General features: G+C 36.5%; 1 protein-coding gene across 3 annotated transcripts; it reads left to right on the forward strand.

Moving 5' to 3' along the window:
- Positions 1-1,927: 1,927 nt before the first annotated feature.
- LOC25482594 (extensin-2) lies at positions 1,928-6,369 on the forward strand. Of its 3 annotated transcripts, none has more exons than XM_039834024.1 (4): positions 1,928-3,571; positions 4,057-5,101; positions 5,150-5,888; positions 6,000-6,369. In XM_039834024.1, the coding sequence occupies exons 1-3, from the start codon at positions 1,996-1,998 to the stop codon at positions 5,850-5,852; spliced, it is 3,324 nt and encodes a 1,107-aa protein (XP_039689958.1). In that variant the 5' UTR covers positions 1,928-1,995; the 3' UTR covers positions 5,853-5,888; positions 6,000-6,369. The 3 variants fall into 3 exon arrangements, with proteins under 3 accessions (XP_039689958.1, XP_039689957.1, XP_039689956.1); XM_039834023.1 differs by having other exon boundaries at positions 1,929-3,239; positions 3,288-3,571; positions 4,057-5,888; XM_039834022.1 differs by having other exon boundaries at positions 1,929-3,571; positions 4,057-5,888.
- Positions 6,370-12,340: the final 5,971 nt, after the last annotated feature.

Genomic DNA, 12,340 nt, shown 5'->3' on the forward strand with positions numbered 1-12,340 from the left:
ACGTTTCATTCATTTATTGGTGCCTTAATTTTGGGTTACAGACCGACATTGATCAGTTGCTAAAAAACCACTGCATCCTTATTTTTTACGAGGTAGATGCATCGGACAAATAAACCGACAAACAAAGCTATTCAGAAAGTGCTCAGAAATTTTTTGTGCCCCAACAGAAAATATTAAGAAAGTCTTGCTACACAGTGTCTTGTATACAAGTGAAATATGTGTGGTATTATGCACAAGTTTATTTTTACAAGTTGATATAAGAATCTAAGTATATTTTTATGGAAAATTAATGCTAACAAATACTTTCAAAGCATTGTTTAAGCAATCAATATTAGTAACTTTTGCATAGAAATATGTGTGATTATTATTTTTTCATATGTTTTATATGTTTTCAAGAAAATATTTTTATTTATGGTTTTTTTAAATAGTGTCCTTAGGTACTTGTTAGCAAAATCTTATTTATATAAGTTGATCTAAGAATCTCATTATTGTATCGAGTGAGATACGGCCATACCGAAGCTTATGGATTCCATAGTGGAAAAATAACTTTTCATCAGTGCAATACTATTTTAGTTGTAGAATTTCTTTTCTTGTGTGTCCTATTTCAGATTTTAAAATCCAAACAATCGAAGGTTTATGAAGGTTTTTCGAACATTTTCGCACTGTTTGAATTATATGATCTGAAATGTCATAGAACATGCGAGAAGCAAGTTGAATGAAATAAAAAACTCCTGCTCAATAGAATTATTTTACTTGGTTATTGTTTGAATTTTATTCTCCTTCAAAGACGGCAATGTGCAATTGTGCATTTCATCCGGAGAGTGGCAACATCTCATGCATGTTCATCTCATATAACTGAGAAGTCACATGGCTTGGAAAATCTTAAACCGAGAAAAACAAAAGGAGTAAAAGTAATAATAGTGAACCAAAGTGAAGATGAACTTGTAGTCTATCAAAAGAAGATGAACTTGTTCGTCTTGGCATAGTAACTCATTTTTATTCCTTGTTACCTATGAAACACGGACAATAGATACAACACGGACACCAATACGTTAATACCGTTAATAATATAAAAAAATAGGTACATTGAATAATTAATGTATTTGACCTATAAATGTGACCAGATATATTAATTATTCAATGTATCTAAAAAGTTGGTTTTTGTTTATAAATATGATCATATGGAGTACTACTTTAGTGTAATTTTATGTATTGGTACTGCGAGACATCTAATCTAAAGAGTGTCAATGTTTTCACACATATTACTCACCAAAGTGCACACATTATATGCATTTAGGTAAACTGAGTTCATCCAAAATTGTAACCGCACAAACAGAGGGCCGCTAGGAAATATGAGGTAAATTTGGATTATTCTTTATCAAAAGCTTATGACCAAAGAAAAACTATACAAAAACTAATGTTCAAAAAGTACATAAAGTAATAATGCAAAGTCAATGTGTATATATATTTCACCATTAAATAAAAGGGGAAAAAAATCTCCATACACAGCTTGCAATAGCTACCATCATGGCCTAAAGCAAATATCATATGACCACTAAAAAACAATAGAAAATAAACAAATAAAAAGAGAAAAACAAAAGAGAAAATGGTATAAAGAAATCATGTAGTAGTTAGTTTTTTCTCAAGATGGGCAACTCAGCAGGGCTGCTAGGAGGAAATTACAAAAGAACATGACACTTAACTTCTCTAATCATTCAAAATTTGTCAAGATGCTGATTATATATTTTAATTAGTAGTTAGAGATTGTTATAGTAACGTGTTCTAGCCATCAAGAATAAAACAATGTCATGGAAAAGAAGTGGCCTACTAGAAGAATTAATTTAAAGCATTTACACCAAAATAAAAACAAATTGAATATTGGAATTGGTCCTTCATGATAGCTTCCCCTTAACAACTAACTCTAACTATAAATACTGAATCTTGCATGCAACATTTCATAGTAAACACTAAGACCAAAACCTCTTCTTTCTATCCATGACTGCTAGGGCTAGTTGCCCCAAAATGGGGCATTTTTGGCCACAAATGGCAATGGCATTGGCCATTGTTTTGATTTCTACTACTATGGTTTCTGCTTCTGATAGCTACATTTACTCTTCGCCTCCACCACCTTATGAGTACAAGTCCCCACCACCGCCGTCTCCCTCACCACCTCCTCCTTATGTGTATAAGTCACCACCTCCCCCATCCTCGTCACCCCCACCACCATATGAGCACAAGGCTCCATCTTATGAGTACAAGTCACCACCACCACCAACTTCTTCACCACCACCTCCTTATGTATACAAGTCACCACCACCACCATCTCCTTCACCGTCACCTCCTTATGTGTACAAGTCACCACCACCTCCATCCCCATCACCCCCACCTCCTTACGTGTACAAGTCACCACCACCACCCTCGCCTTCCCCGCCCCCACCATACTATTACAAGTCTCCTCCACCACCCTCGCCTTCCCCACCGCCACCATACTATTACAAGAGTCCTCCACCACCCTCTCCTTCACCTCCACCTCCTTACTACTATAAATCGCCTCCACCACCCTCACCTTCCCCTCCCCCACCATACTATTACAAGTCTCCTCCACCACCATCTCCCTCACCACCTCCTCCATATTACTACAAGTCTCCCACACCACCTTCACCCTCCTCTCCACCCCCATATATACACAAGGATCCACCATACTATTACAAGTCCCCACCACCCCCTTCACCATCTCCTCCACCACCATACTACTATAAATCTCCCCCACCACCCTCACCCTCTCCACCCCCACCTTACTATTACAAGTCTCCTCCACCACCTTCACCATCTCCTCCACCACCATACTATTACAAATCTCCTCCTCCTCCATCTCCTATTCCCCATACACCTTACTATTACAAATCTCCCCCACCACCTTCACCATCTCCTCCACCACCATACTATTACAAATCTCCTCCTCCTCCATCTCCTATTCCCCATACACCTTACTATTACAAATCTCCCCCACCACCTTCACCATCTCCTCCACCACCATACTATTACAAATCTCCTCCTCCTCCATCTCCTATTCCCCGTACCCCTTACTATTACAAATCTCCCCCACCACCTTCACCATCTCCTCCACCACCATACTATTACAAATCTCCTCCTCCTCCATCTCCTATTCCCCGTACACCTTACTATTACAAATCTCCCCCACCACCTTCACCATCTCCTCCACCACCATACTACTACAAATCCCCTCCTCATCCATCTCCCATTCCCCATACACCTTACTATTACACATCTCCCCCACCACCTTCACCGTCTCCTCCACCACCATATTACTACAAATCTCCTCCCCCTCCGTCTCCTATTCCCCACACACCTTACTACTACAAGTCCCCACCACCACCAAAGGTCCTTCCACCACCATACTATTACAATTCTCCTCCTCCACCTGTTGTGTATCCTCACCCATATCCCTACCACCACTCACTTATTGTGAGGGTAGTCGGTAAAGTCTACAGCTTCAGATGTTATGATTGGAATTATCCTGCAAAGTCTCATAACAAGAAACATCTCAAAGGTACATTACATTTCTTAGGACCGGACCTCTTTAGAGTAATGTGTTTAGAGATAATGCACAATTTTTTATTTTTTTATCTCGTAAAGGTTTATTTATTATAATCACAATTTCACTTTTGTCAAAAAGAAAAACAATTTTACTATATATAGTTTTAATCATTAACATTTTGATGTAAAAAGAATACAATTCTCTATTACCTTTTTACTATGATATATATACAAAGATTATTCAAATCTATATATCCAACCTAATTTCCATCCAAAAAAATAGAAAACATAGGGTGCTTTGAACGCCTGCAGCATCACATGAATAAATAAAAACAATCAATAATCAACCTTGTTCTAATTTATTTTAGACAGCGATTGTTAAGCATACTGCTCTTTTAATTACATTTTTTTTAAAGATGCTCTTTTAATTATATTGTCCTAATATAATATGTGTCTTTATATATTACTTGTCGTAAACTAATTTTATTATGGGTGCAGGAGCTGTTGTTGAGGTGACATGCAAAGCCGGGAGCAAAATTGTCAAGGCTTATGGAAAAACTAAGAACAATGGAAAGTATGCCATCACAGTTAAGGACTTTGACTATGTCAAATATGGTTCGACAGTGTGCAAGGCTACCCTTTATGCTCCACCTAAGGGTTCACCCTTCAACATTCCTACAAAGCTAAATCAAGGAACAAAGTTGTACTTGAAATCCAAAGACAAGTACGAGGTTGTGCTCAAGGCTAAGCCATTTGCTTATGCTTCAAAGAAACATTTCAAAGAATGTGAGAAGCCTAAGCCTTCACCAACTCCTTTCTACAACTCACCACCTCCACCCGTCCATTATTACTCACCTCCATATTACTACAAGTCACCCCCTCCCCCTGTGAAAGCGGCACCAACTCCTTACTACTACAAATCACCTCCACCACCCGCACCGGTTTACAAGTACAACTCCCCACCTCCACCAGTCCATTATTATTCACCACCATATACCTACAAGTCACCTCCTCCACCTGTGAAAACGGCACCAACTCCTTACTACTATAAATCACCTCCACCACCCGCACCGGTTTACAAGTACAACTCCCCACCTCCACCGGTCCATTATTATTCACCACCATATACCTACAAGTCACCTCCTCCACCTGTGAAAACGGCACCAACTCCTTACTACTATAAATCACCTCCACCACCCGCACCGGTTTACAAGTACAACTCCCCACCTCCACCGGTCCATTATTATTCACCACCATATACCTACAAGTCACCTCCTCCCCCTGTGAAAGTAGCACCAACTCCATACTACTACAAATCACCTCCACCTCCTGCACCGGTTTATAAGTACAACTCACCTCCTCCACCAGTCCATTATTATTCTCCTCCATACTACTATAAGTCACCACCCCCACCATCACCATCCCCTCCTCCACCTTATTATTACAAATCTCCTCCTCCACCGAAAGAGATTTCACACCCTCCATACTACTATAAGTCACCACCCCCACCATCCCCATCACCTCCTCCACCATACTATTACAAGTCCCCCCCTCCACCATCACCATCTCCACCACCACCATACTATTACAAGTCACCACCTCCACCATCCCCATCCCCTCCTCCACCATATTACTATAAGTCACCAGCTCCACCATCCCCATCCCCTCCTCCACCATACTATTATAAGTCCCCACCTCCACCGTCACCAGCTCCACCACCACCTTACTATTATAAGTCACCACCCCCACCATCACCATCCCCTCCCCCTCCATATTATTACAAATCTCCTCCACCACCATCCCCATCACCACAACATCCCTACTATTACAAATCACCTCCACCACCATCGCCATCACCACCACCTCCCTACTATTACAAATCACCTCCACCACCATCACCATCGCCTCCACCTCCATACTACTACAAAAGCCCCCCTCCACCTTCTCCCTCTCCTCCTCCCCCATATTACTACAAATCTCCACCACCACCATCACCATCACCACCCCCTCCCTACTATTACAAATCACCTCCACCACCGTCACCATCACCGCCACCTCCTTACTATTACAAATCTCCCCCACCTCCATCTCCATCTCCACCACCTCCTTATCACTATCAAAGTCCTCCTCCACCATCTCCCATTTCTCATCCTCCCTACTACTACAAATCCCCTCCACCACCGTCTCCATCTCCTCCACCTCCGTACCATTACGTGAGTCCTCCCCCACCAGTAAAGTCTCCTCCACCATCAGTTTACGTTTATGCTTCTCCACCACCACCCATCTACCATTAATCTCGGAACACCAAAGCACCATTGATGATAAATCATGTAAGTTTACCATATTACATTCATAACATATGTGGCACGCCACCCATGCATACACAGATAACACGTTTAAATCTTATGTGATAATCAACTAAAATTTGTATTTGTTTTCAGGTTCTAGCTTTCACCAAGGAATAAAGAAAAGCTCCAATTGGAGCAAAGTGAAACATATAGCTTCTTTTAGAAATTCTTTAAATAAAAGTCTGAACGCATCATCTTTGAGCTACAATATTCGTTATTCAGATGAGATTGAGTTCATTTCTTTGACGGCCATCTTGCACTTTCTAATCTTATTGGGTTCAAGTGAAAGACAAATCAAGAAGTGGAAGCGATATTAATTTATTTGTGATCTCTTTGATTTATTTGTGCATAGATGGTCATGTATGATATTTCTTTTCTGTTTATTGAGATTTGTAGTACTGCACCTTCTGTTTTAAAAAAGAAATACTAGCAATAAAAAATCACATTCAATTTCTCTCACCTATATATTGATATACCATACCACCATAATATTGATCATTGCATATTAAGATATAAAATAAGTAAATCATATCAAACTATTAAGAGATAAAGAAAAACTTAAAACTACTGGAGCTAAATGTACCTCAGCCCTCAGGGCTTCAAAATATGTACCCAATCTTTTAATAGGTATCTCCAAGAATCTCATTTATTTTTTACAGCTGAACTTCCTACATTAATCAAGTAAATTAATTTTTTAAATTTGATGCTTGAGCTATACACATCTAAGCATGTAAGAAGAATAAAGGATCATAAGTATCACTATCACCATTATTCATATATATTATTCCCAAAATTTGAGCTTAATTGCATCATAGATTTAACTGTGTAACATTAGGTAACAATTTGTTTTTGAATTTTTGTTAATTTTTTCAATAAAAGTTGAAAATGGTGTATTTTAATCCTAGAATTATTTTTCCTACATATAACTGTATAATGACTTTTGTAACCCTAGCTATTCTTGTTGGAAATGTTTACAAACTAATTGCAAACCGGCAGTCTTGACTTTATTGACGGATATAAATGTAATAAGTAGTCTCTAATATGAAAGTGGTCAATATAGTCTCTAAAGTATATGAAAACCCACCAATTTAGTTCATACCACATTGATGGCATGAACTAATTATTGCCGGATTTTATATATCTAAGGATTAATTATTACTCCCTCCGTCCCTATATATAAGACTCTTTTGCCAAAATCACGAGAATTAAGATAGTAGATATTTGTATTAAAGTTGTTTGTAATCACTATTGTTTTTACAATTTTATCCTTTAAGAAAGAAGGTTAGTTTATGTTTTCAACATGTTATTTATTGTTGATTGAAGAAAAAGATGTATAATAAATAGGGGCATGTATGTAAAGAAATAATTAATGTAGTTGAAAATAACAAAGGGGTCTTATAAAAAGGGACAAAAAAAAAATTCTTAAAAGGGTCTTATAATTAGAGACGGAGGAAGTATTATTTTTGGTCAGGTAGCCTAGTGGTTAGAATTCACCTTATAATATGAATAAGTGGTGGGGTGTTCGGGGTTCGAACCCCGGCCTCTGCATATAATAATGCATTGTCCAACTAATTAAGTTATGCTCACGGGACATCTAAGGACTAATTATATTTGGACAAATAGTGATTTTTATCACTCCCTAAAAAAAGAATGCACACTACCAAAAAAAATAGTAATATTTGTGTTTGAATGTGTAATGACTAACGACGATAATTCTTCACATAATTTAGAGACGTTTATTCATATTGTAAACATAAAAGCAAATTGTGAAATTAAAAAAAATAGTTTGGAACAATTTAAACACTAAAAAGCCTTAAATGAAAACAATGGCTTAATCAAAGCAAAAAAGTGAACCTGGACAGTGTTGAAGAAGCAGGATGAGGAAAAGGCGTCAAGTCGGTTAGAACTCCATCCATTTGGGAGAACTGAGTTTGCTACCATAATAGGTTGTTGGGGATTTCGAAGCTCTTCAACAATTTCATAAACTTTAATAAACTTTCAATTCACTCTCCATATATCAATCTTTAATTTCCTACTTATTTATGTTTGATGTGGTGGGATAAAGAATAATCCCTCCGGTCATTTTTACAATAAACAAAAATGTTATATTTTTGATCCATTTTATAAGAAACATTGAATAATTTTTAAGTGTGTTGAAAACTAAATTTCATTTGTGTCTTTATTTATTATGAGAGAGTATTAAAAATAAATAAGTTGGTGGAATCAAGAGTAATTAATGTAAAGGTATTCATGGAAGAAATTTAAATGTACAGAAGTATTAAATGAAAATAGTCATTTTCAATGTATTTTCTTGATCTTAATGATTTATGTTTTTTTGTTTCTTGTAAAGAGGATCGGAGGAAATACAGTATTATTTATAGTAACCAAATCCCCCCTAAAAAGAAATTATTTGGGGAGTTTTTTTTTTTTTAAAGAAACAATATTTAGGGAGTTAAAAGGTTGATTTTTTTTAAAGTTACTTGAACCATGCGATATTGATATGGCGATACGATTTTTTTTTTAAATCAAAGATACAACATAGTCGGGATACACTATTATTATTTTTTTTGAAGAAAGTCCAGACACACCATTTAAAATTCAATATACAAATGTACAATGTATAAGCATAACTAAAATTGATAAATATGACGTAGACAAACCTTATGTTTTAATTTCAGGTCTTGTTAACTTGTGTCTTAAGGGCACAAGATAAAAAAATAAAATGAGGAAATTTAATCTTGGAAATTGTGCATTCATAATTTTAAAAGTTTAAAAACTTATCTTTTCAATGCAACATTTATTTTTTAATTCTATATTTAGATCTTTATATTGTGCTCTTAGAGCATAAGTTAACATTTTTCTTTAATTTCATATGTAAGTTTTTTTTTTTTTTTTCGTGGTGGAGGGAGATTGTGAGGATTAGAGATGGGATAGGTGAGGGTGGAGAGGGTTGGTTTGGGACATGTGTTAGGAGGAGGGTGGGAGATGGTGCAGATACTGATTTTTGACGTGATTGTTGGTGTGGAGATGTTCCTTTGTGTGTCCGGTTTAGGCGCCTTTTTGACTTGACTGTTCACAAATCAATCTCAGTTAGGAATATGTTCCTGCTGGGGGTGGATGTGGGCGGGGAGGCGTTGAGGTGGCGTAGGCGGTTGTGGGCTTGGGAGGAGGAGTTGGTAGAGGAGTGTAGGGCTTTGTTACTAACAGTTTCTTTGCAGGAATCAGTGATAGACAGATGGCTCTGGTTACCTAATCATGATGATGGGTATTCTATACGTGGAGTCTATGACATGCTGACATCACAGGAGCAGCCCCAGTTACACCATAATATGGACTTAATTTGGCATAAACAGGTTCCTCTCAAAGTATCTATCCTTGCTTGGCGACTTCTGAGGGATCGGTTACCTACAAAACTTAATTTGGCAAATCGTGGCATTCTATCTGTGGAGGAGCGGCTATGTGTTTCTGGATGTGGGATTGTCGAAGATGTTTCTCATTTGTTTTTGTCTTGTGCAACTTTTGGTGCATTATGGCCGATGGTGCAGGATTGGTTAGGCGTGGTAGGTGTCGACTCTCGATCAACTTCAGATCATTTTGAGCAATTTATTTATTATGCAGGTTGTTTGAGAGGGTGACGGTCTTTCTTCCACTTGATTTGGTTGCTTTGTGTTTCGGTGTTGTGGAATGAAAGGAATGATAGGCTTTTTAGAAATAGACAAAGTACTGTGCCACAATTGCTAGATAAAGTGAAATCAACTTCGTTGTGGTGGTTAAAGGCTAGTAATGTTGTATTTAGTTTTGGCACTCATCAGTGGTGGTCGAGCCCGCTTTTATGTCTGGGTATTTGACTGATTTGTTTGTAATTTTGTTTGGACCTTGACATTTTTGTGATTGTTTGGCACATCTTGTGCGGTAACAATTACGGTGTCCGTATTAATATATCTCATTTTTGCCTGTTCAAAAAAAAAAAATAAGACGTGGGCAAAAAAAGGGGAAAAGAGGAAAAGGATATTGGAAGTACATATTAGACTAAAAAGTCGTATCGGAAGTATGAGTTAGTTATATTATAAATGTATTGGAGAATTTTTTCCAAAAAACTATAAATTGATTGTTTGGTACTTCCTTGATACGTATCGGGATGTATACGCGTATTCATATGAAATACACGTCGGATACGATACTTCATTTTTTAAGTATCGAGGCTTTAGAGGATAGAAGTTAAAAGGTTGATTTAGCGGTTGATATGGAAGAGTCACTACTAGAAAGTCTCGATTTTCCTGCGGGTTATGCTAAAATTTCCGCAAGAAACCTGTTTCCTGCAGATTTTGCCAACGATTAAGGTTACCAGGTAATACCTTCGTGGCTAATTGTTTCCTGAGGATTTTAGGAACCCCAGGAAACTAACCTGCGGAAATTTCCTAAGGAAATTGGACAATATTTGGTCAGTGCTTGAGAAGTTTTCCTTGCCCAAACATACTCGCAGGAATTTCCAGAGGAAACGATATATTGAGATCAACGCAGAAAATCCACAGAAAATAGTTTGATATAAATAAATAAAAAATACACATTAATGCATTCCAGAACTTTATAAACATAAAATTATACAAGATACAATTTTTAAACATTTCAGTAAATTGCACTTATCAAACAACATACTAAGAGTAAAAGAAACACACATGTCTCTTTATAGTTGAACCTCCAATACCCAATTGCTTATGTCTCTTTATAGTTGAACCTCTAAAAGTCTGTTACACTTTGCTCCATGTTTTGACAATTAGAACTAAAAGTAAAAATTCATGAATAATAGCAAATGTTGCAACTAAAAGTATATCCTATTGGTAAAAGAGACACGGCTGTAAGAGCAAAACTGTTATAGAAGCTCATGAAAACAAGTCTTTGAAGAAAACAAAGATGTACTTTCATTTCTCATATATATTATAGCTCTGCTTTGCCAAGGGAGGAATTCTCTTCACCTATGAACTATATATAAGTGAGTTACAAATGAGTAAACACCCTCTTCACTTCTCTTTCTTCCCAAATATTTATATCTACAAACTAACGTGCACAATAGCATATTATTTGAGCTATCAATCACTCTATTACAAACTAACTAGTTAAGGTGTAAAGTGATAAAATGATATCGGGTTTGATTTTCATTTCTATATGAAAATGAATGTTATTTTGGGTGTAAACCAAATATCATCTATGGACACAAGCAAAAACTAATTCTTCAAATTTTGTGAAACCAAATGGACGACAAACTCTCCATAAGAGTTTTAACGTTCAAAACGGCCATGAAGGAAAAATGGTTGCTGCAAATTGAAGAGATCACAATGAATAGTGATAACTCAAATTCAACTTGTAAACTGAAAATAAAAGCCTCTCCATAAAAGTTTAATTGTCCATAGGATTGTAAATTGGGATTTGAAATTTCAAAGTTTCAATTGGATATTAATTGAATGGTTCTTTGTAAAATCAAACCTTGCAAAATGGGGATTAAAGTAAGTTAAAAGCCTCTATGGCTCTACATATATAGATGAAAAATCTACAGGTTTCTAAATTGGAAATTAAAGTTTCCATTGTAGATTGGAATATGTTTCATTGTATGCAAGGTGTTAAAATGTATTGAGTGTATGAAAGCATAAGGTCTTTAAATGTAATGGTTTTTAGTTAATATGCATTGCAATCTTTTTCTTTCATTAGTTTTGTCATTTGTTTTTTTAGAGGTAGTTTGTCATTTGTTTGTTTAAATGTAAAAATGTCTATCCTCCTTAGAGGTGTAAGTGGTTTGGACCAAACCGATGAAACCAAAAACATAAACCAAACCAATTCGAAAAAAGTATCCGACCTTGTTTGGTTCGGTTCAAAACCGAACCGAACCAACCTAAACCGATCTAGTTTGATTTAGTTCTTGGTTTTTAATTTTGAAATCCGATGAACCGATGAACCAAACCGATACTAAACTCACTCCCCATTTGAGTAATATTATCCCTCATCACGCACACTTATGATTAAGCTCAAAATTAAAGTCCCAACATAAAATACTGTTTAATTTATTCGCTTTCTCCCATCATCTCGTCTCATCACTCATAATCTATTTCGTTTATACTAAAAGAGAACGCTAGCCGCCAATCACACCTAACCAATCGTTCCTCATCACCGTTGGGAACGTTCATTTCTTGTTAGTTTTACAAAGTAGTTTGAAAAACAGAGAACATGGAAAATAAAGTTCTATGAAATACTTGAATATGTTGTATGCATGAAATACAAATTTGTGAAAATATGTTTTTTTTTTTAATTGTATTTTGATAAGTGCTAGGAAGTGTTAAATTCACAATGTATTTTAGGCACTTTTGTTACTTGTTTTGCAAGTTATTGAGGGAAAAGCCGAGAGATAAGTGTTAATTGCCCTATTACGCTTTATATATCTTACT

The sequence above is a fragment of the Medicago truncatula genome, chromosome 1 (assembly GCF_003473485.1).
Source record: "Medicago truncatula cultivar Jemalong A17 chromosome 1, MtrunA17r5.0-ANR, whole genome shotgun sequence".
Classification (NCBI taxonomy): domain Eukaryota; kingdom Viridiplantae; phylum Streptophyta; class Magnoliopsida; order Fabales; family Fabaceae; genus Medicago; species Medicago truncatula.

Excerpts from the sequence above, each read along its gene's own strand:
- LOC25482594 (XM_039834022.1), top strand. The coding sequence starts at position 1,996 with ATGACTGCTAGGGCTAGTTGCCCCAAAATGGGGCATTTTTGGCCACAA. Across the intron at positions 3,572-4,056 it reads TAACAAGAAACATCTCAAAG|GAGCTGTTGTTGAGGTGACA; the intron begins GTACATTACATT and ends TTATGGGTGCAG.